Raw genomic sequence first — 26,956 nt, 5'->3', positions numbered from 1 at the left:
CCACACGCCCCCATAGCTTTTCCTGATGCTGCGTTACTTGATCACAAATACATAATTTGCGAGAGTGTGTGTATACACAGAGCCGCTTTGATCTTTGCACAGAAGTGCCCCCCCTCCGCCCTCCCTCACATTTGGAGGGACTGCTGCCCCAAGAACAAAAGCAGAGAATAAAAATGGTCAAATAACACATTTTCAAATGGGAAGCGTGTGCCGGTTTCCTCGAGTGGTTCTGGCACTTGGGGTGGAGGCAAGGAAAAAAAAAAAGAGACTTTATTGAACATATAAATTTAAATGTAGTTACTGCTAGCAGTTGCCTTATAAAAGGGGTCCATATAACCCACGTCCATTTTTTTCCTGCAGTCCCCCGGCGCGTTTCCCAGCGCACCCGAGCTCTTGGCAGGGCTGGCTGCAAGGAGAGGGACCGGCTGCGGCTGTGCAGGGGGAGATGTTTATTTTTCAGTCATTGTTGGCTCCCTCCCCTGGATTATTTTACTGCTGCAGATTTAAGCCCTCTACTTATTTCTGATTCTCTGGCAGCACTTTCCGTGAGTGCTCCCAGCTCTGCGCTTTCTCCCTTTGCCGTGTCTCAGGGTGGTGAAATTACAGGGTATGAGGGAAACGTGTAAATTATAGGGTTTATTAAAATGCAGGCTAGCGCAGCTCTCTAGGCGAAACAGATGCAGGATGGCTTGAAGTCAGCCGGCCTGACAAACTGCAGAGCAGAGGAATCATTAGAGGGGCATTTCCCGCAGGGAGAGAGGAAGCGGCCCTGGGGTTGGGGCAGAGGCTCTCCATAAAGCAGCCAGGTGCCCGAAGTGGGGCTGCTCCCAGGTCTCTCCCAGCCAGCGGGATGAGGCTTCTGGGTACACATACGCAGTGCTGGCACCCTGCATTGCCCCGCTGTCAGCCCCAGGGGGTCCCAGTGATGCCTTCCCCCTCCTCTCCCCACCCGGCCTCAAAGGCGATGATTTATTTAGGCTAAAGTGTAATTCTCAGTTTATAGTTTGGCTTCTCCGATATTAACCTCAGCCACTATTATGCTAGTCTTAGGGATGATGAAAGGACTTTCGGTGGCAGAAGAAAGCTCTCCAAAGGATCTCAGAGGTTTGGGTGCTGAAGATCCCTCTCCTGCAAACTGACAAGGAATGAGGCTGCAGTGGAAACAGAAAAATAGGGAGGAAATTACCCCTAGGTGAGATGGCTCTTGTGCCGCCCCAGTTGCTCAAAGCTGTCACCATCCTGCAGGAAGACAGAGAAGTGTTGTCAGTCCCTTGTCACAGCAGGAGCTGGTCCATACTGTCACCCTTCAGACTGTCCTTGCTGCTGCATCTCCGTAGCCCCATAGTGTTATAGGAAGGTGTGGAGGTGACTTCTCAGCCATGAGCATCACTGAGGCTGCAGTGTCCTCATAGTGGTGTTTGCTTTAACAGAAAGCCATTAGAGGAGCAGGCTGTGCTGTGGTACCTGCCCCAATTACAGTTTGGCATATGGCAGCAAGGATTAAAAGCAGGTAGGAAGCCAGTCTCAGGCTGCTGGGACATCCTCTGTGGATCCCAAATGGTCCAAGATAAATAGCTGGAGTGTTGCTAGCTGCATTACACTGAACTCTCCCCTGGGTTTTACCAGCCCTGCCATGCTGAAGAAGCAGCACATAGCCTCTGAGCTGCAGAAAATCGTACTGAACTGCACATGGAAGAATCTCACCACTCTCTTACTCCCACAGTGTCAATCACTGTCGTAAAAGATCCCACACTGGGAATTTTGGAACTGTCATCTCATAATGAACTAATGTTTGATGTGATCAAGTCTTTTCACACAGTTCCTTTTTCAATACTTTCTTCAATACAGGGCTGATGAGGTTATTTTGGAGGATATCAGATCTTGGCAGAGCAGCAAAAGCAGACAGAAAGGAAAGCATTATTTCCTAATCCCCTCACACACTCCCGAAGTGTCTGAGGCAACTAAAACACGGTAATAAAATGGTAATTAGTAGGCATCCTCCTATAGCTATTCAGTTTGGGGATTTCAAGCAGCCTGCCGTTTGTTTAGGGTAGTGTGACTGTCAATGGGGTCAGCAAGGAAGGGTTGCCCTTCTCCCCCTCAGCCCTTCCTGCCATCCAGCACAGCTCAGTCTGCAGCCTGAAAGCTCTTCTAAAAGTCCAGCTGCTCTTCTTCCTCATTTCCAGGTACTGCAGTCATAGAGGATCACAAAAGACGTGGTCCTTCCCCAGTACTAGAAGACAGGTCTGGGTCAGAGAAACTGGGAGAGCAGCAGGATTTTAAATAGTAAGGGTGTGAAAGGACTCAGATCAAATAGTGGACAAGGGAAAAGAGGGCACATCAGCGGGGAGCAGGGCAGAGCCTCCCTGCCAAGCCCTGGTCCTGCTCTGGGGAAGCCCTTGGCAACAGGCAGATGTAAGAACCAGTGAGAGCTTCCTGCTCTCATTCGGTGAGCTTCCCTAGCTAACTTGCCTGTGAAAGATGAGCAGATTTTCAAATAAAGGACTGTCAGAACCACCTCCTCACTTCAGATTTCTTTCTTTTTCAAATTAGGAATGGGAATTTAGACAGTATGGTTAGTGAATAGAAATGTGCCTAGCGTGATGAGGAGAGTGCTTATGCACTCAACAGTCAAATTCTCAGTGCAAATAGGGGTATTTTCTGCTGTTTGATGTTTCAGCAAAATCTTAAGAGGAAATGAAGCAAATGTGTCTGCATTTCCAAGGGGAAATGCTGCAGTGTGCATGCTGGAATAACTCCATCTTTTCCCTTGGAAATCATGGCTGTTTTTACATCACTTCAGATCATGGAACTGGATTCTCTGATTGCTGCTTCTGGGGTGATGTTATCATTTCTAATAGGAATTCCTTTTGATTATTAATCGTTGTAATTATTATTTTTTAATGATTTTTTTCAGACAACAAGGGTGCCTCTCCTGCTGCAGGGGAAGATCTTTGTGTAAAAGTCTCTTCTTTGCCTTTGTGCTCATCTCAGCTGTACGTAATTCAGTGCTCTGATTTCTGATGTGAGCACAATGCTTGCTACTCAAAGTGGAGGACCAAGGCAGTGGGTTCATGTGTTTGGAAACATGAGGACAGCTGGGCAGGTAGGAGCTATCACGTGTGAGGGTGATGAACAGACCAGAGAGAGCAGCAGTACCAGGCTGGGAGGATGGAGGAAGGCAGGTGTCAAATGTTGGCTCTCAGCTGTGCACCAAGCTCGTGTTATTCCATGATCTAATGCCCAGGCCAGTCACCCCCTAGCACGGAGCATGGATGTTCCCCAACTAATGAACTAAACAAAGCAAAGGTGTGAGGTGAAGAGCTGCTGGTTAAAATTGTCCTGGTAGAGCTGTGACTGAACTCAGAGGACATGTAGGCAGTATTCCTGACTGATGTGACAGTCAAGAGAAGAGTGCACAGGGTTGGTTGTGTGCAGGAGAAGATGATAAAGCAGGTGAGACTTGGTGGGAGGGGATCCTGCCTCGCTACCGAGCAGGTCTGAGCTGCTGCTGCAGCACTCAAGTGGCTTGGACGGTTGCCTGAGCTCTGCTTCGGTGGGCTGCTCTTCCTGCTGCTGACCCACCTATCAGGCTCTGGCTTTGTTTCCGCCTCTGTGCCAGCTTTGCCCATCTGTGTTACATTCCGGAAGAAGAAGAAGAAGGTCACGTACCCATCTGTGTGTTCTCTCTGGTGCTATCTGCCATGGAAAGCACTGCATTTCGGCCACCATCCTACCAAGTTCAATTTGCTGCAGTGCTTTGCGTGTTTGAAGTGTCTCAGCAGCTCATCTGCTGTCAAAACATCTTTGTGCTTCCGTGGGACCGAGACAGCTCTACCAGCTCTCTCTCCCTCCAGTCTGATGTGGGCTCTGGGGGTGTGAAATTTGCTGTCCTGGTGTAGAGCTGACACACGGACTAGGCACGAGTATTGCATTTACAACAGTGTACATACCAATGCAGGTATTCACTGAATCCTTTCTGCCTAAAAATGGCTCAGCTTGTTGTATCAATCTCTTCTGAAACAAGCAAGGTTTCTGCTTACTGCTGTGGCTTCAGTTCCTCTTACGGCCGCTTGGGACTTGACATCTATTATATATGCAAAGACAGAAAAGTCTGTAGGATTTTACTGTGTGACAGGGGGAGGACAGATTGAGGTGGGAATCCTGAGAATTCCCAGCCAAGGATCGGAGGAGGCGTAAATGAAGCGAAACCAAAGCAGGTTGGTTGAGCGGGGGGGGGGCACTGCTGCTGGTGGGATAACAGCAGAAGTGGTCCTGGCTTTTCCATTTGAAATGAAGAGCAAGGATGTGGGAAGAGAAGAGGTATACGAGCCCACTGTGGGAGAGCAGAGGCTGAAAGGAGGCCCCAGCACGAATTCTTCTCTTCCCACTAACTTAGAACATTTTCTCTATTCTGTACAGAACGTGATACTCTCTTAGGAGTGACCCCCCTGACCTCCCGCCTCCTGATAGGATGGCAAGTAAGTGAGTGCAAAATAAATGGCACCAAATAGACCTTTTCAAAGGGAACAGGGGAAATAAATCAGGTTATTCTGGTGCTGCATTGACAGCACGTCAAAACAACTCCCTAAAGCGTGAAACTTGGCTGGGGAATGGTAATTCCACTGCCATGATACTTACATGCCAGATGTATGGCTTATCATCATGTCTGTCTGCCTGTCTACCTGTCTGCCTACCTGCTGTTACTGCACTATCCATTTTTACATGCAAATAAACTGTTTATGATCTTACCTCCGGATCTGGAGCAGTAAGTGGGATCTAAATGGATGAGAATTACTCAAGGAGGAAAGTCTGCTAGCTCATAGCAGTTGTTGAATCCCCAGAGCAAACTAACCTGCTGGTTGGTGCTACGTGGGATCCGTGGCTGAATTTAACTCACTGAAGTAGTTCTCTTGCTGAGCCACATAGATGCAAGGGCAGGTGGAAGGTAGCAAAGCTCTAATGGGTGCTGCAAGCTTGGGCGGCTCCAGGCTAATACTACCCAGAGCACCTTGCCACCTTTCTGAAGTGCAGTGACAAACAGATCTAGAGCTTGTCCTGACAGAAAAATGCATTGCATTGTATTCTGCCAAGACCCAGCCTTCATAATGCACACAGAAAATCACGGCTCAGTAATTCCACCAGGAAACGGAGAAATGAAATCCAAACACAGAGAACACTTCCAAAGCCTTCAGCATTGATCTGTGTTGATCAGTAAGAGCTGATGAACGAGGTGTAAGAAATAGGGCTGGGGAGCTCCACACCCTCTCCTATGTGGTTCTCTGGACATACATGGCTGAATTTGCTGTGTGCAAGAGTCTGTGAGAGTGAATGCATTTGTGGATTTCATGCTTGCAAGCTTCATGGTTACCCCAGTATATGCAGAATAAAGGAGGCTTAGAAATTCTGATGAAGTTAGTTAGTATGCTGGAACATTCCTGTAGATTTCTATAAGTTCAGAAAAAAAAAAAAAAACCCTGTAAAAAGTTATATGTCCTAGTAATTTCCAGGGCTAATGGCTGAGCTCACTTCCAGTAGTGCAGCTGCTGTAAATTTAGACTAATTAGCAGTAGTCTGAGTAATTTGGGGAGTAGTAAATGTTTTGGCATTTGTATGCTTGTTTGTTTTTCTCTTCAGAGGATTAGAGGGAATATATCTGCACAGCACATTGGGGCTGGGAGAAGGACGAGGGTTCTGTTGCTCATTTCAGAACAGATTTCCTGGCTGTGCTACTCATGTCTGAAGACATGGAGCTGAGAACATGGCCAAGGGCTTGGGTGCACAAACCCCCTGGATCCCAAAGAATCCTCAGCAGCTTTGCTCTTTGGTTATTTGGTGTTGCTGGAGGCAATCCTGAAGCTACCCGGATGCTCTCTAGGAGTAGAGGTCTGAGGAGCTTGATGCACTATCAGTGCTGCTGCCATGAGTAACAGAAACATACAGATAAGGTAGGTGAAACTTCATACGTAAAAATATTCTCTTTTCAAATGCTTTATGGAACAGGATTTTTCCCTGGGCTTAAATTTAGTTACTGAGCACCAGTTTGACATGCAGAACATCTATATTTTGCCTTCAGCTCTTGGAAATAACCAGTGCAACAGTAGCACCCATCCCACTGTCTGCCTAGGATGTTTCAACATGGATATCTGAATGACATAACCAATAGTGAACCGTGTCCTCAAATTTGTGTCACACAGCAGGAAGCATCATACTTCATTCCATGCTCTGCTTGGTTTCATAAGTCCTATGCTTAGTGGGGTATGGATGTGTCCTTGTCGCCTGTTCTGTGGGAGTTCTGAAGACCTGGCCAAGCTCAGATCTACAGCACTATGCTCCCTGTGTGTGTTAGCCAGAGCTAGCAGATTAAAAACTTGACTTGTTGTAGCTGTTTGTCTAGGTTCTGTGTGCTGTATGTAGGTAGATAAGGTATTCAACCCTACTGTTGCAGGAGGTGGCTTTGGACTGAGCAGAACACCCACTCCAGTCTCAGATTTGAGAGGGTTAAGCAGTGGTCTAAGTGTGTATCCAGAGAGGTGTGAAGGAGGGAAGGCCCTGTAATCAGCCAGTAGTGAGGCAGGAGCGGAGCCCGGCTTTTGTAGTTTCCCAGTTCCAGGCCTTCCACCTTGTTTATTATCCTAATACCCCTACATCACCTTGGTTTATAAGCATCTCACTTCAAATTAAAAAAAGGAGGGATGTCACATGTGAGTGCTCCATGTGCAACTGCCCTGTAGTTGGATGTCAGAGCCCTGCTACTGGAAGGTGAGGAAGGAGGGACCACCTGCCTCAGTGAGCAAAGGCACTTGCAATTACAGGTGACCATTCAATAGCCGCTTAATCCAGAGGGGTCTCCAGAACATCCACTGAGTGCACTACAAGCCATAAAACACTTCCCAACACCCTATAACAAATTTAAGACCGTTAGTACAAAAGACCAAAAGCCACAAAAACTGTAACATGCAGGAGAGATCAAGGGCATTGCCAGTGTCCCAGCTCCCAGCAGTAGCAGGGAAATTGTTAGGTGAAAATGTCCAGATGATCTTAGGAAGTGGACCATGGCCCACCCTACAGAGTAAAGCAAGAAAACCTCACCAGTCCCTGCCAAATCTGACCCGAGGGGAAATTCTTTCCTGAATACAGGCCAAAACTCAAAGTAATTGCACATGTACTCTTTAAAAATGGATTTTATTTAGGAGAAACACATTGTCATCATCATCCTGTAAACTGCGCCAAATGTGTGCTAAGGACTTCCCGTAGAAGTAGAGATTGAAAGTTTTTAAATTTTATTTTGTTTTATTTTGCAGCAATGCTGCCATGAGTAAGGTGCCTGCTTCCCACTGTGACCTGACTGGAGGTCCCTCTGCAGGTACCCCAGGTATCTGGCAGCTTGAGCTGCTTCCTTTCCTTGCCAGGGTTTTGAGCAGCTATGATACATTATATTTATGACTTATAGTTGGTCTCAAGTCTACTGAAAGGACGTCAAAGCCTTTTGGAGGGTTTACTTGAGGTCCTGGCCTGAGGAACCCTGTTCAGGGTTGGTATATCTGCAGTGGCTGATTTTGCATAATGCAGCAACTCTCTGCCTCCTCTGAAATGCTCTGTGATGCACAGGACTTGTAAAAGTGCTAAGTGCCACTTAAACCCAACTTGTGGATACTGAAGGACTTGTTCTCAGGGCAAATTTGCATCAATTTCCTGCAGTCCCAAACAAGTTTTTCTCTTTTCCTTCTCTTTGGTTTGACATTCTGCTCTCAGTTATGGCTGTAATTGAAGACTAGCTAGGCTGCAGTTTAATCAGAAGCTGATGGATTTTTGAGCAATTCCTAGAACATATTACCCAAATTAGATGTTGCTGAGTCTCCAGAATTACTAATGAAGCCAGCTATGTGTCTGGAGAGAGTCAAGAGTGGGTCTAGGAAGAGATGGACATATGTTCATTTGATCTTTTAGAACATACGCCACCATTTTACAAATAGCCCCACAGTTCTTCAAAAAATGGCTCCAGATTGCACAGAACTTGTTCAGCTTTAGTTTCCAAGCTCCTAGCCCATTATTTAGGCACAGTGGACTTTAGCATATGCAAAGATCAGAGTTGATGAACCCAGTCTGTGCCCAAAGCTCACCAGGGAACTTCTCAGGGACCGACAGACAGCATGGAACATGTGCTGGCCCTGGATGTAATAAGGGCTCTTATGCACTAGGAAGTGCACAGACACCACCAAATCATCTCAGCAGCTACCCAACAGGTGAGCCACATCTCAGGGCTACAGGAAATCACTGGGGATGTAAATATCTGCACCCAACTGACATGAAAGTGATCCCGTCCCATGATTGCATCATGACATCAGTGATACCCATGGGGGATGAGCATTTCCAGTGTTGCAGAACACTCCCTGGTGCACCCATGGGGTGAGAAGTTGTGGAACCTGCTGGGGTCTTCCATAGGGTGAGGATGCAATCCTGCAGCTGCAGTGTTTGCCTTCTGAGAGTGTCCTTCCTGTTCTGCCTGGTGTCCTCCTTTCTGCTTTGGCTTTGACCCCAGAATGAGGACTTGTAGGCATCACTGTCTGAAGTTTTTAACACAGTAGTTGATGCTCCTCCAAAACCTCGTGCCTCGTGGCAGAGAGCCTGAGAGCCAGGAGCAGCAGTCCCTGCTCAGAGCTAGGACAGGGACAAGGACAACAACGCGTCAGCCATCCCAGCCCACTTCATCCAGCCCTGCTCCTGCTGGTTGTCATGGCAAAAATAAAAATGACAAGATTTAATGACAGCTAGCCCATTGCAGTTGAAGAGCCAAGTGTTGCTGAAGAGTGATGACATCAGTTTCTTTAAGAGGAGAATCTATCTATCTATAGCTATATCTATATATGTATTTGGAAAGAACAGGTTAAAAGCAAAAGTCAGCGTCAAGTTAAAATGTGTGTGAAAGAAATAAAAATAGCCCAGGTTGGACTAGGAGAGGAGAAGAGGAGGGTGCACTGTTTCCATTAAAAGTGACATTTAAATGGAAGTTGAACTTGGAACTTTGACAGGACTGTGCCCATCCCCTCAGAGCCATCTCCTGCAGTGTGATGGCCAAACAGCTTTGCTCCCTGTGATCACTTGCCGATTTGTGTGCTCATCTCCAGAGTGGGGAATATTCATTGAGAAGAGGGATTGTGGGGTGTCTTCAGAAGTTCTCAAATCTGACTCACCTCATACAGAGTGCTCTGCTGCTGGAGACTCTCTTAAAGCAAGATCCATGAAGGTAGACTTGAGTTTAGAGTTGTAGACTTTAGAAGAGCTCCACTCCACCATGTGCAGCACCTGCTGAGCACCGAGTCTGGACCTGGTGCACACTGTGTGTGCCCAACCACTGCATGGCATGGCCAGGACTTTATATGTTCCCATGGGCTCTGGGCTTGCTCCAAGTCACAGAGCATCCAAGGAAAACCAGAGCTTCTCTTACCTTCATATCACTTCATGAAAGCATGCATACAAAGTCATGGAACAACAAAATGCACAATTTTCTGTACTTTCTAGAGGAAAGAAAAAATGTAACTACAATAATAATGAACAAAACACTCTCCTTCCTGTGATTCTGAGCAGACAGTTTGAATCTGTGAGATGTGCTTGGTCTCCAAGGAGTGGGATCATCATACTAGTGGTGCTCGAGTGAGTCTGGCTGGGCAGCCCCCTGTGCTTCCAGCATCCCCACACCCAGAGCAGTTGTAACCCCAACCTGCAAGCTGGGTAGGGCCCTCGCGGGCATGAATAACACGGGGGAAGGGTCCTGCTGCTCTGGCCAGAACAGGCCTCATCGTGCACTGAGCCCCACGCCAGTTGGAGGGGTCAAGCTAATGCTGACACTGGTCCCTTTGATTGTGTTTGATTCATGTGCATACAGCACTGGTAGGTCAGATGGGCAGTTAATCCCTCCATTCCCTGCCCCCTTCCCCAGGAAAGAAAAGGAAAATGAGAAATAGGTGTATTGGGTGACTTCCCGTCTTGCTTCAAGGCTTGTGGGTTGCAAGGTCTGGGTGGGTAGGAATGAGTGTATTTCCTCTGTGCTTTGGGTTGCTGGTTTTTGCTATTTGTTTGTTTTGTTTTGTTTTGCAACATGAGAGGAAAATAGTGAAGCAGTGAGCAGCAAACCAAGTCTGGTGATGCTGCTCTGGGCTGGGGAGCAGCTGTCAGGCCAGGATGCACAAACAGAAAACAAACTTCTATTAAATTGTCTATTTAATTGCATTTGAATTGTCCATTTAATTTTCTGCTTCGGTTTCTATTTCATCACCGTGCACCATCAGTCAGAGGGGTTGGGGTTGTGCAAAAACACACATCTTTACCCTCTGTCCATAGACAAGAGAGAGCCTTAGCTCTGCTTGAGTGCTCTGGCTGTCGCAGAAAGTCCCAGTGAGCAGCTGATGCGCTTCCCCCCCCCCCCCCCCCCCCCCCCCCCAAAAACCAACCCTCCAGCACGGAGCGGCCTCGGGCTGAGGGGTAATCCTGCGGGAGACCGCGGGTCGGGAAAACTCCGAGTGGGGCTGGGAGCGGGGCCGGGCCCGACACCCTCGGACGGCTGAAAATAGCCGCGCTCCGGGCTGGGAAAGCCTCCGTGGGCAAATGACCAATTAGGGAATCTTTGTCAGATTCGGGAGAGCCGAGATAAGTCTCTTTTATCAGCCTATAAAAATACCACTTTCACTTATCTGCAGCTACCTACGCCGCGCAGCTGCGGGAGGAGGGGAGAGGAGGGGTTACGCCGGACTTGGAGAAGTGTGGGGGCTGGAAAACTATTTTCTGCTCCAGAAAGTCTTCTTCCCTCTTCCTCCCCACGGAGCAGGACCCGCACCCGTGGGTCGAGGCCATGGGACCCTACCGGGGAGAGTAAATCCCCTCCCATCCCCTTCCTCTGTTTCCCATCCCTATATTCGGCACGGGATGAGCTCTTAGGGCAGGACTGCGTGGAGCCGTGGCACCCACGGGCACGGGTGGGGACACTGCGCGAGTGGGGACGTGTACAAATACAGCGATGTGTGCATGCAGCCGCTGGCTGGGCGCCCGCTCTCGGGCATATTTTTCTGTGTTTCCTACAAAAATTCAGACGCTGCACCCCGAGGACACGGGCTCACCCTCCGTATGTTCGGGCTTTCACAGGATCGGGGCACGGAGGACTCGAACGCGTTCTGCATCTGCGCGAGATCTGCCCCGAACTCATCTTCGTCTGAGTACCCGCACGCAAACAGGGGATCGAGACGTGAAGAGAGTGCTAACATGCATTCCTACTGTGGGAAAACATGCTGCACTTTGATTATTTTCTCTGTGGTTTCCAGCCTATTTGGGCTGTAGGAAAACGATCAGATACAGCGTGGAGGGGGGAAAAAAAGGTCAGACAAATAAAGCCAAATCGATGCTTTCTAGGTTTTCTGGTGGAGAAAGTTGGAGGGAAAAAGATTAGAGAAAACGTGGAGAAAACGACTCAGCGGGTTTGCTCAGATGGGGCCTCGAGATGTGGGGGGATCTCCCTCGCCCCTTGTCCCCCTGAAGTCGGGACCCCACAGAACAGCCCTTGCTATTATTATTATCATTATTATTATTATCATCATCATTATTATTATTTCTTTTTAAGGCAGAATAAGTAGATTTGTCTGGCACGAACAAGGTGGGAGCCCCTCCGTGAAGGACCCCGCGGTGACACGTGGGACCGTTTGCTTTAACCTCAGTCACTAGGGCTTGGAGGTAGAGCAGGGTGAAGGGCATCTCTCTGCACGTCGTACACAAGGCTTTGGGGAAAAAAATACATACATATACATATATATATATATATATATATATATGCGCTCCCTTTCGAGGAATAAACTCCATCCCCGTGGCAGACACGGAAGCTGGAAGCGAGGTGAGGCAGTGCTTGCAGTGGGGGGCACGGGGAAGGACAGCCTCTCTCGTCGGTCCGGTACCTTTAGCACAGATATGCTGGAAGGACTTGGAAATTCTTTTCCAAATATATCCTCGGAGCGCCCGTCTCCCCCCTCAGACTTCCCTGCGTGCCCTTCCCCGGCCGCTGGCTCCCCATTCAGATGAAGGGAGATGCAGTAGGAGCGGTGACAGCCGAAGTCCCTCCCGAGCAGTGCCCGGGAGCCGGGTGGGGAGGGGGAGCGGGGGGGATTATCCAGCTCCACTTCGACGGGAGGATGACGTTGCCCACGCAAAACACGCGTGGGATTCGCAGCTCCACGTCCGGCTGCCCTGAGTCGCGGGGGGAGCAGTGTGGGGCCGGTCCCAGGGGTACAAGCAGGGAAGTGTTTGGGGTTCTCTGAGTGAGATAACGGGATGTTGCTGTCCCCGTATTTGACATTTCGGGTCCTTCTCCCCTACTGTCACCTCCTGTCCCTTCCCGAAGGAGGGCACCGTCCTCTCTTGTCCCTCTACCGAAACAGCAAGGAAGGCCGAGAAGTTCCTCTTCTAAGCACTTGGCCTAGCCAAAAACTGGGGAATTCCTCCAAAAATACCTTGGAGGAAAGGACCGTGGAGCTGCTGCGGGGAGGAAATGCCCGAAGGAAGCGCTCGGCTTCAGAGGGTCAGAGTTTTGAGGTGCGCGTTCCCCAGCAGCGCTGCTATCTGCCCGCGGAACCTTGCCGGATTCATCTCATTTTCGGATCCTGGGTGGTGGGGGGGCCGAGAAGGGGACAAGGAGACACCGTAGAGGACAGCGGAGCCGGGCCGGGGGCTGGATCCCCTGCAGGCGTCTGGGGTGGGGAGTCACTCTCTGGGAGCCTTCAAAAGACATTTTAATAGCGTGTTCCTCTGGAATATATGTATATATATATATTCGTTATGAAAGGCTCTGCCTGGGTTGTTTCTCCCCCATCACGTTTTTATAATGAGATCAAGGACATGCTTGTTGCATTGTGGTGTCGGGTCCTTGTTTCTTTGTTGTTGGTTTTTTTTTTTTTTTTTTTTTTTTTTTACTTTTTTCCTCCTTTTTATTTCTCTGTCGGGTTGGTTTTATTTTTCCTTTTTTTTATTATTTTTATTTTTATTTTTTTAATTTGTTTTCCTTAATGCTCTTCGGGGTAAAGCTCTAAGAAGTGCAATTAAGAGGGAGAAGGAGCGAGATCTTGATTGCTCGTTGTGATCGCTTCGGAGGTGGGGGGGGCAGGCGGGCGGGAATTGATTTTAGATTTCTCTTTTATGTCGGGTCTGGTTTCTGGTGATTAAATTTCTCTCTTATGTGGACTGAACCTACGGATAACTGATTAATAACATGCCACTTGGCGCCAACACGGGGTCTCGAGGCCTTTAATCGGCAAGATGCACAAGAGAACAGAGAGAAACACAGAGCAGGACAAACTCCACCAGCTCTTTCAGCCTGCTGTTCCCTGCCTTGGCGGAGGTTTTACTTTTTTCTTTTTTTTTTTTTCATCTCTTCAGTATTTCCTGCTAAACTCGTAAACTTTATTTGATTTACAGCTATTTCATGAACCTGCTTAAACTAACATGTGTTCCGTCTTGTCCAACTGAATCATAAAAAACAATCTTGGATCCAAACGAGATTTTTTTTTTTCTCAAAGAAACGAGTTATTAATGACAGAAAATAGGCATTGTCTCGAGTGGCAATACTGCGGCCTCGAGTATGGGTGAGGGTGATGCTGAGCCTGGAGCCGGGGGGGCCGCAGGTAGCACCTGGCTCTCAGTGCAGAGGCTTTGGCGCTGAGATCGGACTGTATTATTTTTTCTTAAATAAAATAAAATATTTTTTGGAAACGATATGATTTCCAATCGCTCATTGTCTAAAATGTGCTCCCGAAGGGAGGAGATCTGTTCCCACAGCCCGCGGCCGCGCAGCCGAGCAGGTAAACGCGCATGTCTGCCTCCCAAAGCAAACAGGAGGGCACGGAATGAGCTCCGAGTGTTTTCTCAAAGTGCGTTTTTCTGTGCACACAGCCACTGCTCCGTCCGGACCAAAAGAGACAGGCATGCATCCTTCTCGGTGCATGTGGAACTGGTTTAATTTTTTACCTCGATACAGAGGTGCGCGTGCAAGTGCGGGACATCGGCTTTCCCAAACCCAGTGCCAACCAGAGCGGCTCTTTGCACCCGGATCCTCACCTCTGCGGGGAGAAAAGCTCTCTGGAAAGCCCCGGGCAGCCCCCCGCTCAGGCAGCAGGGTATGGCCCAGCCTCACCGCCTGCAGCCGCTGGTTCTGCCTGTCCCAACCGCAATTCCCCTCCACTCTCACAAATGTACAGATTTACATGTTTACCACATTGACCTCATCCATCCTTTGCACAAAGGACAAGGGCACGGACCCACGGACCGGGTGGGAATGCTCTTTATTTTTCTATCTATTTATTTATTCGTTTATTTATTTATTTCCTTTTCATCCTGTAGATATTTCTATTTTTTGTGCTTAACGTGAGCCAAGAGAAAAAAACAAACCAAACTTCTCAGGAGCCCTTTAGGTGATATGTATAATCCGTATTTTCACCGTGAGGACAACGCATATTTCTGGGATGCCCGGGGCAGCCGCACGGAGCCGGGTTATGGCCGCAGCCCTCGTTGCGGGGATGGGAATTGGGCTAGGAACGTGAATGGGAATGAGCCTGGAAGTAGGACTGGGAATGGGGCTGGGAATAGGGCAAAGAATGGGGCTGGGAGTGGGGGTGGCAATGGGACTGAGAGAGGATCCGAAATTTGTGAGACTCGGTCAAGGCGAAGGATGCGTTCATGACGGCTCTACCAGGCTTGTCTGCGTTTTTTCTCTGTGCGAGGGTGGGGGGGAGGGATGGGGGGGGCAGGGGAAAGAAAGGTAAAACGGGGAGAGGAAAAATTAAAAAAAAAAAAAAAGGAGAGGGTTGAATAAAAGAAAAAATTGAGAAAACGGGGGAAGATGGATTGAAAAGGAGGAAAATGAGAAAGAATAGGAAGGAAGTCAGTGAGGGAGGAAGCTGGGCAGGGGCTGCGTGGTGCTGGGGGTCACTTCCAGCGGGCGATGGCGGTGCTGCGTTGGGGCGAGGGAGGGGACAACTGAAAATCGCAGGTGTCCCTCGGGCAGAGGCTGGGAGCAATCACTCGGCTCGGGGCCCTCTGCCCACCCCGACCGCAGCTCAAGGTCACTGCAAGATAACTTTCCGGGAGAGGCACAGGGCGCTGAATACTTTCCCCCTCTTGCCCCCTTAGCTTTCTTCCCAAGGCGAGAGCGATGGCCTTATCTTCTTTTATTTTCTCCTTCGGTCCGAGATAAAGTCCTGATTGACACCCTGTTTGGCGATAGCTGATTACCGGCATTGGTAACGCGCCCCGCTCCATCAGGAGCCACCGATTGGGATGGGGAGGGGATCGTGGGGCACCCTGTGCCACGAAGTCACCGGGGGTGGCACCGTGAGAAGGGGGAACGGGATGAGAAACCCAATGCCCCCTCAACCTGAGCAGAGCTGTGCCCAGAGGAAAAGCTGGAGAGGGGGGCTACGCAGCCCTGCCTCTGCCCGCCCGGCGATGTTTCCTTCCCGTCACTGCTTTAAAGTCTGCAGTTCGCCTGGGAAATGAATGAGCTGTGTGAGTGGGGGGGTGTTATTTAATTGCAACCTTTTTTTTTTTTTTTTTTTTTTTTAAGTAATGAGAAGGGCGGGAAGAATGACAGGAACTGCAAACTTTTAAAGAAAAACGCTGTTCACCTGCAGCTACGAAACGTAAAACAAAAAGCTCGACCTAAATATCTACCCGGAATGGTCTTCTAAGTAGAGAGACCAAAATGCATGGTTTTAGCGATGGAAATGCTGACACGAAGAGAACGGTATTGGCATTACTTTGAGGCTAATATCTTTCTGATAAATCCTCAAATCGATACAGGGCGTCTCTACCCCAGCAGTTTAAGAGGAGGGAGGTTAAGGGGGGAGGGAAAGAGACAGTGAATGGGCGAAAGTATTTCCAGAGAAGATGGTTATTTCAAATACTTGGTGCGTATTTCTCCAAAGCGTGTATGAAAAACAAAGCAAAACAAAACAAAAACCACCCGAACAAACAAAAATAAGTAGTTATAAATGTATATATTAAAAAAAAAAGGGGGGGGGAATGAATTGGAGAGGGGAAGTAAATTGACTAAAAAATGAAGGAAAAACAAATTAAAAAATAAACAAACAAACAAACAAAAAAAAGGACATTCTTGCTGTGAGGGAGATAAATCTATGGAAAAAAATAAATAATGGCTCGCTTTCTGCGGGCTCCGAGGGCAGAGCGTCGCGCTGCGGCCCCGGGCACGGTCTTTTCCAACCAGCAGTGGCCGAACGGGGGGGACTGATCGTTCTGCTACCGCCGACCCCAGAAGCAGTTTTAAAGGGTGTGCTTAGGGGTGGGGGGAGCGAGTTCACGCTCGGCACTATTTCTTATTGCTGACACTTCGACCCCACTGCAAGCCGGCACCCCGGCCACCCCCCCTCCTTCCACCTCTCCTGGGTAAAACCCGCAAGGAGAAACCTCCAGGGCAACGAGAGGGGAGGGGGGGGCTGCGGCCATGCAGCCCCACGGTGCGGGGTCTCCTCCGGGCAGGAAAGCGGGGGCTGACCCTGCTCTCTGCATCGCAGCGAAGCTCCGCAGCCACGCACCCCCTCGTCCACGCAGGTAAGTGGCCTCGGGGCGGGAGCCGCAGGATGCGGGAGCCTATGGATACATCCGTTTGTACGCGGCCGTGCCTTTGGGTGTGCACGGGTTTGTACGCACGCGGGGGGAGATATCGGCGCTAACGTTGTGCTCAGGGTGGGAGCGGATTTATGCCTATGCGCACCCAAAATGTGGACGAAAAGAATGGAGAAGGATGTAAATAGCCACGGGTATGTGTAACGGATGGGGCACAAATGCTGCTGTGAGAGCGTTGGCGCGACCATCTCGCGATCTGCACACACACGGTGCGCGTTTTTGTGATGTGCGTGTCTGAACAGGCGGAAAGACACGCGAATGTTCACCCATCTCTATAATTCTCCACTCAAGCATGTTCCACGTGCAGCCCGCACCCACACCATTTGCACAAGGCATCGTGTGCGAGCGTGCTTTGCAAACCGCACGTGTTTTCACACTCACCTGTGCACACCCACCTACATGCACGTGTATCCGCAGGTCGGCAGTGCGTGGATTTTCCCGTGCGGGGCGCGTTGGGCTGCCCCAAAGCAGAGCAGAGAAAGCGTTGCAAAGCGCACAGGCTTCTTTAGGCTACTGGGGACCCCTCGTCTCACCCCGGTGGGGTTCGCGTTTTTTGGTGTCTTTTTGTTTCTGTTTTTGCAGAGTGACATGGGGCTTCTCCTCCCCGCTCCCCGTTTACCACCCTCGCTACTGTCTTTTGACAAGGCCAGTCTGTCTGCGGGGCTGGGAGTGGGGCAGGGAGCAGCATGGGGGGAACTGTGGGGGGGAGGCAGCAGGGACACGCAGCTGGGGCTGTGCCCGGGGTGGGAAAGCTGCCCGCAGACCCTCGGCCGGAGCAGACTGGGACCCTGCTGGGAGCACTTACCCAGTCCTGCAGCGACTTTTCGCTCTTCCTTAGGTGATGCTCTTTCTTTTTCTCCCTCTTCCTATTTCTCCTCCTCCTCTTCCTCCTTCTCCTCCTCTCTCTCTGTTGGAGGAAACAACGGTTGAGCATCTTTGTGCGAAATCTGCAGCGAGTGCACAGCGAAACTCGCGCAGGTTAAGGGAGGGATAGGAGATGGGAAGAGGGCCATGGGAGCGGCGGCTCCTCTACAGCCACTGCGTTTGGAGGCATTTGGGGGTTTGGGGCTTTTATTTCTCTCTCTCTCTTCTTTCTTCTTTCTTCTTTTCTTTCTTTCTCTTTTCTTTCTTTCTTTCTTTCTTTCTTTCTTTCTTTCTTTCTTTCTTTCTTCTTTTCTTTCTTTCTTTCTTTCTTTCTTTCTTTCTTTCTTTCTTTCTTTCTTTCTTTCTTTCTTTCTCTCTCTCTTTCTCTCTTTCTCTCTTTCTCTTTTTCTCTCTTTCTCTCTTTCTCTCTTTCTCTCTTTCTCTCTCTTTCTCTCTTCTCTCTTCTCTCTTCTCTCTTTCTCTCTTTCTCTCTCTTTCTCTTCTTTCTCTCTTTCTCTCTTTCTCTCTTTCTCTCTTTCTCTCTTTCTCTCTTTCTCTCTTTCTCTCTTTCTCTCTTCTCTCTCTTTCTCTCTCTCTTTCTCTTTTTTCTCTCTTTCATTTGTCAATCTCGCTTGGCAAATAATCGCCTCGACTTGCTACTTTTTTTTTAGTCAGAGTAAATAATTGGTTCCTGAAGCACACTTGCAATCTGTGTAAATAACCAGGTTATCAGGTTATCATTTACTACATATAGCACAGAGTGCTTGCTTCCAGAGGAGCCTGAACATTCATTTGACAAGTTTCTCTCTAATACCATTTATTATTATTGTTATTACTATTATTATTATTATATTTCCTAAAAAACCCGTAGCCAAGCAGTGCCAGTACGGCTGGATTAAGCGAATGGTTCCTGATGAGGCGGGAGCTTTGCTGCTCGTTTCCCTCTTTTCCACTCCAAGAGAGAGCAGATTTTCCCGGAGTTTCCAGCGACTCCGTGCTCACTTTGGTGATGCGCACTCGCATAGAACACACGCTCCTTCACACCCACGTATATACGTGTGCATGCGTTTTGTGACACATTCGTGTCCGTATAGACACATGCGGAGGATGCGCACAACCTCGGTGCATTTCGCGTGGAGCCGAATCGTTTCTTTGGAGAAAAAAAAAAAAAAAAAAAAAAAAAGGAAAGAGAGAAAGAAAAAAAAACAACAGAAAAAAAAACAACCCAGGAATCTCACTGATAGGACTTTAAAAGAGGAGAATAATACAAATTAACCTTCCATTACTGCTGCAGTCAACCATGACAGAATAGGCCAGTTGCGTGGTTAGTGACGTCTCCGTGTCCTATAGGAGCAAAGCTCGTGAGATAGCAGCTATCGCCTTGAACTCTCTTTATTTTATTGGAGTATGGCTGGTAATAAACAGTAATATTTAATTTGTCTGAGACCACAAATCGGCTTCTAGCTGGAAGGCTCCCTTGCCTTGACATTACAGTCGTAGGGAGCCTGGGCTTGCGGTCCTTTTCCCAGTTTTTTTTTTTTTTTTCCTTCTTCACCCCCCAGTCTGCAGACGGAAATAAATTCGATTTATTTGCATCGTTTTCAACTTGTCTTCGAGGTGTTTGCGAGCCTTTCTGGCGCTGCGGAGGTGAGTGCGCGACCCGCGCCAGTAGCGCTCCCCGGGCGGCGGCCGCGCTCGTGGGCGCTTCTGCAAACTTCGACATTTTCACTTTTGCCTTCTTGGCGAGGGGAGGGGAGGGTTGCTTTCTCTCTCACTACGAGCTGCGGGCAACCTTTTTCCTCGGTGCAGGCAATCTTTTTCCTCGTTGCTTGGATTTTTTTTTAATGAAATAATAATGAATAATAATAATAATTCTGCTTTGGCTTGCTTTCAGTAGGGGCGCGTTCCCAGCAGCCGTGTCCCCCCGCTTTGGCCCGGCTTTCCCGCAGCCCGGCCGGGCGCTGCTGCTTGTATTCCCCTGGCCGAGGCGGTGGCAGGGAAGCCCGGGCCATGCCCACTCGCTCCCAGGCCGAGGCCGGGGCGGCCGCGGCACCGCGCGGAAGGACGGCGCGATTTGCTCGCTCGTTTGTTTGTGTTTGGAAGGGTTCCTCGGCTCGCTCCCTTCTAAAAATAATGAAAGATGGGACAAGCTTTGTTCTGTTTGTTTAAGTAGCTCTCGCCGGCTAATTCTCTACGGCTACAAGTGCACGCATTTTATTATTCTGATTTGCAACCGTTCACCGCTCGCTGTTTCTCCTCGGTAGCTGTCGAACAGCGCGCACCTTAGGGCGCTCTGGGAGACGCCAAGCTACACCCACCCCCGCCCCCACCCCCCGCCGCTCTCCCCCCGGACTTTTCGCCCGCTGCTTTCTCGTGCAGCTCGCAGAGGCTCCGGCATCATGAGCCCCGCGGAGCTGAGCAGCGCTGCGGCTCTGCAGAAACTTCCGCGAAACGCAAAAGGAACGGGCGAGAGGCAGAAAAGGGTTGAGGTCTGAGGGGGGTGGGGTGGGGGTGTTGGAGCAAGGAGGAGGAGGTGGAAGGAGGAGGAAGGTGGGCAGAACAGATCGAAACCATGCCGTTTATTCCGAGTCTTATCAAAAATCCTACTCGCCAATCTGGTTCTCTTCAGGCTGCAGAATGCCGCAGGAAGGCTGTTTACCCTGCGCTGACCTATTCAACTTTACCCTCAAAATAATACATTAAAAAGAGAGCGAGAAGGGAGAGGAGGAAGACGCAGATAAAGCCACGTCCCTGCTCCTCGCTGACGGTTTGATTATTTGAGCAGAGCGGAGGCTGCGGGGCTGCGTGCCTCGGCCGGGCAGCTCGGCGAGGGGTGGGGGAGAGGATAGAGAGAGGGGTTCAGGGGGAAAACACACACTGCAGGGTCCGCCTTGGTGGGTTTAGTCCCGCTCCGCCGTATTCCATCCCTTCTCCCAGGTTATATCGAGTAGGGTCCGCTTGAGGCGATCTCCCCCCTCGCTTATGCATTTTTATTTATTTATTTTTTTAAAAAGGCCTCTGTGAGCAAAGATAGAGACGGGTGCGCATCTACACCTCTGGGCAGCCTCTGAGGGCGGGGGGGCTTGGGGTGGGGCGGGGGTGGTGTGAGGTTAGCGGAGCCAGCGATTTATTTAAAGGGGTGAGGGGGAAGGGGGATATTCCCAGGCGCTGAATTTTCTCTTTGGTTGGGAGAGATGGATGGAGGAGGGAGGGAAGGAGGTAAGGCAGAGGGGGAGGGCTGCTGGGGAGTTTGGTGATTGTCTTTGTGCCTTGTTCTTGTTTGCCGGCCAGAAAAATAGGCTGGAAAAGGAGGTCTGGGGGGGAGGGGGCGGGGGGAAGGGCTGGGTGAGGGAGTCTCTCCGGAGCAGGATCCCAGCTGGTTGGGCAGCGGGTCCCGGCACTTGGCGAGCGGAGCTGGACGAGCCCACGTCCCCGCCGCACTCCGCTCCGCGCCCCGCACCCGGCTCCGCGCAGCCCCGCGGTAGCACCACGCTGCGAACCTGCCACGCGCGGCCGCTGCCAGCCCGCCCGGAACTTTTTTCCCGTTTTCTTTTCGAAGGGGGTGCTATTGGCTTTTTCCTCTCTTTCGTCCTTTCACTCCTTTTTTTTTTTTTTTTAATATTTTATTTTGAGGCAGTAGGAAGAGTAGGGTGGGGAAAAGTGCATCTTCCAGATCAGGCTGAGAAAAGGGTGGGGGTGGGAGCTCTATCTTGGTCTCAGGATCCTTTCTGGTGCGTCTGACAACCTGGAAGTGTTTGAAGAGAGCAGGAGAGAGAGCGAGGCAGGCAGGCAGCTTGCGCTGGATAGAGCTTTTTCTTCCAGGCTGGGTTTTCACATGCTGATCTGCAAATAAATAAATAAAAGGAAATATGCACACGAGAAGCCTGATCCCATTGTAATTTCCATTGCCAAGGGGGAAAATATACACATACATATATATATGGAGATGCATTGATTGCATGGAATTCAACAAGCAAGGTAACAGCTCTTCCATTGCCATGTATGTCCGTCGGTGTCTGTAATGCGTGTGCGCGTGTGTGACCGAGAGAGAAAGTGGCTGTCCGGGGTCATTGTTAGACACAAACTGTCTCTGCCGAGGAGCAGCGAGGCCTCGGGATACGTGGGATGCGGGGGGGGGGCCGCTCACCATGGCTCCCGCGGCGGTGTGCGGGGCTGGGGGGGCCGGGGAGCGCGGGGCGCAGCGAGCACAGCCTGAAACAAAAGGAGAGGGTGGTCTGGGTTTCCTTTTTCTCTTTATATATATATATGTATATATTGCAAACCAGCTCGGTGCTACTTTAGCAAAGCAGGATGCATTTTTCATACAGCCATCGCGGCCTGGTTCTGTCAAGCTACATTTCTTCTCAGAAGCTCTTTAAAGGGGAAGAAAAAAAAAAAAGAAAAAGAAAAAAAAGTCAGAAGCCGTAGCTCGACAATTGTTCTTAGTTGTTGGGTTATTTACTTATTTATTTAGCCACCGACATCCCTCGGTTTATTATTATTATTTTTCAAATCTGCTTAATTATTCCCGGGCCCGCCGACACGGGGAGCGTGGGCTCGTCTGCTGCGCTGCCATATCTGGGTCCCTCTTTGTTTTAATAAACATGCCCTCTCCCCCATCCGCCTCCTAACTTTGCTGGCTCAAGGGGAAGAATAGATCCTCGCTAGAGGGAGATCGATTAAAAAATGGATAGCGGGGGTTTCCGAGTCTGTAGCAAAAAAGGAGAAGGAAAAAAAAAAAAAGAAAAAAAATTAAAAATGAAAAAAAAATCCCAAACCAACCCAAACAGCTCTAAAAAAAGAGAAAGAGGGGAAGAGAAACCCCTTACGGTCTCTGGCTCGGCAGCTTCGGGGCTGCACCCGGCGTCCGTGGGTTCCCGGCCGCGCATTTTCCTCGCAGTCCCCACCGGCCATGATTCTCCTGCCCCGCGCCGTGGGAAGGGAGTGCTGGCTAGGGGAGGGGAAGGGAGGGGGGCACGGGGCCTTTCTGTCAGTGATCTTTAGCTCCGGAGGTGTGGATCCGCAGTCCCTTTGCTTTTTGTCCTTTTAAATTATATATACGTGTATGTATATATTACCCACCACTAGCAGGGAAGATCATTTTCTCCCCCTCCTTTCCACTCCCAGTTTTCCTCTCCATTTAAAGGAGAATTGCCTTTTTATGTTTTCTTTTAAAGGCTTTTAAATATTGTTTCAGGGAGAAGGAGAGCTAATTTCAAACCATTCTCGTGTACTTAAAACCAATATTGTCTCCATATGGTTGGCTTTTCAAAACCGAATCCTCTTCTTTGAAACACTCGAGAGAGGTTTTTTAAAAGCTATTAAAATTCTGAACTCCTCAAAACAAACAAAAAATACTGACAGATAATTCAATTGCTTTTATCTCTCTCACTCTCTCTTTTTTTTTTCCTGTTTGAAACTTTTACCATTCCTGATAGAGCCCTCAGAGCTCCACCGAAACGCCGCCTTTCAAACTCACTCTTGCTTCTCGCATCAGATGTAAGCGGCGGATTTCTCAGGCTCTGCCGGTGCAGTTTTCCTCACGCTGGGGCTCAGCTCACTGCATGCGCAGCCCCTGCGCACTTTACTTTGCACCGTGTCTCTAACGGCAGATTGATTGATTCACACTTTTTAGATATTTTTTATCCATCTCGTCCTTCCAATCCTGCTTCGTTTGCAACTGTTCAGGACAGGGCTTTGGGTTTGGGGTTTTGGAGGATGGATAAAAGACTGATTTTATTTTATTTTGGAGGAAAGGTCGCGCTTCGCAGGGGTGCATGATGTTGAATTTTCTTTGAAATTGAGGTTATATAAACGGCGTCACGTGGCGGTGGCATTTGCCCGGTGGAAAGCGGCGAGCACCTTCCAGGGAGGACGGGGGGAAGCTTCCAGCTTCCGCGGCCTCAGCGAGCCCGGCCTCAGCCCGGGGCCTGGGGAGGCCCTGCCCGTCCCCCACCTCCTCCGCATCCCCGGGGACACCCCACCTCGCGACCACGCGTGTGCTCGGTCCCGCGGCAAGGTGCTCCGTGTGAGCTGCCGAGCGGACTGCGGGAAGGCGGCTGTTTACCTTGTCCAAAAGATGCATTTAATAATACCGCCTCCCCTCTCCCCATCCCCCACCCCCAAATCCTATCATCCCTTGCGGGCTGCGATAATAAATAAAAGTCTTTATTTCCCTCTCTTCAAAAGTTAAAGGGCCTCGTTCCCTCCCCGGTCTGCTGGAAGTGAGTTGCGGGCAGCCCTCCCGCCCTGCCCAGCGCCCGGCTCAGCGCATGTGTATCGCTAGATGTATATATATTTGATTGAGCGTCAGCCTTGACTTATGTGCCTCTTATCTCTGCTCTCTCCCCGATGTGTGCCTGCAGTGGGGGATTCGGCGAAGGAAGCTCGTAACATGGCGGACACCGAGGAAGGCTTCGGGCTCCCGAGCACGCCGGCTGACTCGGAGGCCAAGGAGCTGCAGGCTGAGGCCAAGCAGGACCCCCAGCTGGGGACCACCAGCAAGGCCCCCACCTCTCCCCAGGCAGCCTTCACCCAGCAGGTAAGGACCCGGCCACAGCCCCCCCTTCTCTTTCGTCCTTCTCTCTCCTTTTTTTTTGCCATTTTCCGCGTTTTTCCCCTCAGTTCCAGCTGAGGTTCTGCTCCTGAGATGGACGGGATTGAGTCGTTTTAGGCCTCACGAGGAGGAACGCTCTCACCTGATGGTCAGGGCGGTGGGCTCTTTCCTGCTTCGCTGTTCTTTGTGGTGCGTTTGGGTGACTGGGGGGGGGTGGCATGCAGGGAAAAATCACTCTGAATGTCACAGGGAGGGACCCACCCGTGCAAGGACAGGCATGCACAGTCTGCGCTTGAGAGTATAAATGCACACGCAGATGTACTGTGTATTCGCTATGCGCTTACAAATCCCTGCGTGTATTTTTGTTTAAGATACATATGAACGTATGTATAAAAACGTATATGAGAACACAGTGTGCGTGCATACCCAGCTACATACAGCTCTACCTGCACTCACACCCCAGGGCACGCGTTGGGTGTCACGCGTGGGCAGCCCACAGCTACCTGGGGGTTGGGCACACCCAGCGTCCCCCTGTACATCCCCACCAACCCTCACCCGACGGCCCCCGCGGGTCGCAGTTACACAGGTGGGCTCACTGGTGGGTGCCAGCAAGCGGCTCTCCCCGTGCTACCGAGGAGGACATTGCCGGGCTACGGAGCCTGGCTGTGGGCAGCGCTGGGAGCCGGCCCCGGAGCTCGGTGTCGGGAGGTAGGGCTTCGTCAGGATCCTTAGGAAGCCACAGGTAAAACCCCGGGAGGAGACGCCACGGCCGACGCCTGTTCGGTTTTTGACTGTTATCATTAGGGGGGTACGTGTGCTCGGTTTGGGGGTTCTGCTGGGCAATGGTGAGGCTGCGGGACTCTCTCCTGTCCCGCTCCGCTCTGAGCAATACCCCTGGACGGAGAGGTGCGGGGACAGCAGCCATTGGGCCCCAGCCTGCAGAAGCGGGGGAAATCACTCGTCAGAAGGATGTAGATCTCCTCCGGCCGCTTCTCGATCGCATCACGTTGGGGTTTCTCCCAGCTGGCCCCGGCCGTTCCCTCCCGCTCCCGTAGCACTGGAGCCCGCAGGATCCCGCGCTGTCTGGGAAGCGTTTCCCGAGCTCCGGCCCCACCGCCCGGCTGCTCCCGTCCCTGATTTTGCCGGCTCAGGGCTCACGGCTCTGTATTTATCCTTTGCAGGGTATGGAGGGGATCAAAGTGTTCTTACACGAGCGGGAACTGTGGCTGAAATTTCACGAGGTGGGGACGGAGATGATCATAACAAAGGCTGGAAGGTAAGAGGCAGCCCCGGTGCAGCAGAGGGAGGTGGCCGCACGCCCTTTGTGTTCGTGGGGCCGAATCCTCTTCCTTCCCCGGTGTTTGCGTGGAGAGTTTTGCACAAGTACACACCCTGAGTCTCTCCACGAGTGTTCTTGTGCGTGGGGAGTCCGTGCCCTCCATGGAATAGAGGTGCCCGGCTTCAGCCCCGCTGCTGCCCCGGGTCTCTGTGACACCCCTGAGAGGATAGATTGAGAATAAATTGTTTCTTCTGGCTCCTTCCTTAACCAGAGCAGTTGGATCGTTAATTCCAAATTTCAGGCCTTTGGAAGCATTCCAGGCAAGCGCCGAGTTGCAGTCACTTGGCCAAAAGCTGACCTTGTTTAGAGCCGTTCGCTGGGCGATCTCGTTAATATTACCATTATTTTTAACTAAAGGAGCAGCTCTGTCCTTCCTCGACTTTGTAACGCCTTCCTCTTTTTTTCCAGACCCTTCTAATTTCTTATGCGCACATTGAGGCGAATATATGAGGAACGCCCACACCATCCCATTTAAAAGTATATGTGGTCTTAAGCTACTGTTTATATACCGATAGCGTAACAGTTTAGATGCATAAATAGATGTGCCCGCAAATAAATAGCATGCGTGTCTAGCCGCGTCCAGATACACATTTCTATATGTGTGTGCTTGCCTGCGTGGGAGTGTAGAAAAATATACAGCCTCGCAAATCCAACTTTATTGGGACTGTGCGTAATGGATTCCATGGCCGGCTTAGTAAACCCGATCCACGGATATTTATATGTGTACGCTATGTATTTGAGTGCGTTTGAGGTTATTTCGCATTATCCTCTATATTAGCGTCAGGGAGACCCAGCGGAACAACCTCTGCGGTCCCACCTGCGAGCTCGGGTGGGATTTTCGCTTTGATTTTAAACGAACTGCTGTACCGGGCGCTGCCCGAGGCTCGGTCTGGAAGGGGGAAACCCCTCCTGCAAGGAAAGAATGGCAGCGTTAGAAGGCGAGGGCACAGTAAGCATCGCCAAGTCAGACTTTCATTTTGCTCTGTCATCTGGTATTTGTTGTGGTCTTCCAAATTTGCCTGAAGAGGGAGGAAAAAAAAAATAGAGCTGGCTGCAGACAGGCAGTGCTGCGAGTTGGTCTGTCTCACGGCTCGGCTCGCCTTGCTCTGGAGGCTCTCTGCTGCTGAAAAGGGCGACCTGTGCAGGAAATGCGCGGCTGCGGAGGTGCTGGCAGCACTGTGCCGACATCCCCGGCCCCTGCGGGGACACGGGCTGGGCGCTGCGTCCGCTTGGGGACACGGGGGCTTCGCGAAAAAAAAGCAGATTTTTTTTTTCTTTTTTTTCCTCTCAGAAAGCTGTGCAGGGAGGGAGATGGACATAAACCACCTTGAAGAGGTTTCAAACAAATAACGCAACGGATAGGAACGTTGTCTGGAGAGCAATAAAACCGACATTTATAGAGCGGGGTGTTTAGGGGAGAGCGCACGCAGCAGTGGGGCAAACGCAGAATAGCTGTTCTTCATAGGATTCCTTATGCGCATTGCCGGGGAAGCCCGAGGTCTCGCTGTTGCCGATCAGGTGTT

General features: G+C 50.4%; 2 protein-coding genes across 3 annotated transcripts in view; both read left to right on the top strand.

Moving 5' to 3' along the window:
• Window positions 1–4,213: 4,213 nt before the first annotated feature.
• Window positions 4,214–26,956, top strand: part of RBM19 (RNA binding motif protein 19) — a 229,721-nt gene continuing 206,978 nt past the window's right edge. Inside the window, exon 1 of the mRNA XM_065738746.1 lies at window positions 4,214–4,220. The gene's annotated coding sequence lies outside the window, so the exon portion shown is untranslated. The remainder of the gene's footprint in view (window positions 4,221–26,956) is intronic.
• Window positions 21,268–26,956, top strand: part of TBX5 (T-box transcription factor 5) — a 35,839-nt gene continuing 30,150 nt past the window's right edge. The window contains exons 1-3 of one of the 2 annotated variants that reach the window (XM_065738737.1): window positions 21,268–21,516; window positions 23,904–24,079; window positions 25,276–25,370. In XM_065738737.1, coding sequence (XP_065594809.1) covers window positions 21,498–21,516; window positions 23,904–24,079; window positions 25,276–25,370 — 290 coding nt within the window. In that variant the 5' untranslated portion in view covers window positions 21,268–21,497. Of the gene's footprint in view, window positions 21,517–23,546; window positions 24,080–25,275; window positions 25,371–26,956 lie in introns of those variants that run through there. The other variant, XM_065738736.1, reaches the window with a different exon arrangement.

This window comes from Cyrtonyx montezumae, unplaced genomic scaffold, assembly GCF_038088225.1.
Source record: "Cyrtonyx montezumae isolate F1298 unplaced genomic scaffold, pur_monq_1.0 scaffold_23, whole genome shotgun sequence".
NCBI lineage: Eukaryota > Metazoa > Chordata > Aves > Galliformes > Odontophoridae > Cyrtonyx > Cyrtonyx montezumae.
The sequence above is the reverse complement of the archived record's forward strand: the minus strand, read 5'-3'. Positions and strand labels throughout refer to the sequence as shown.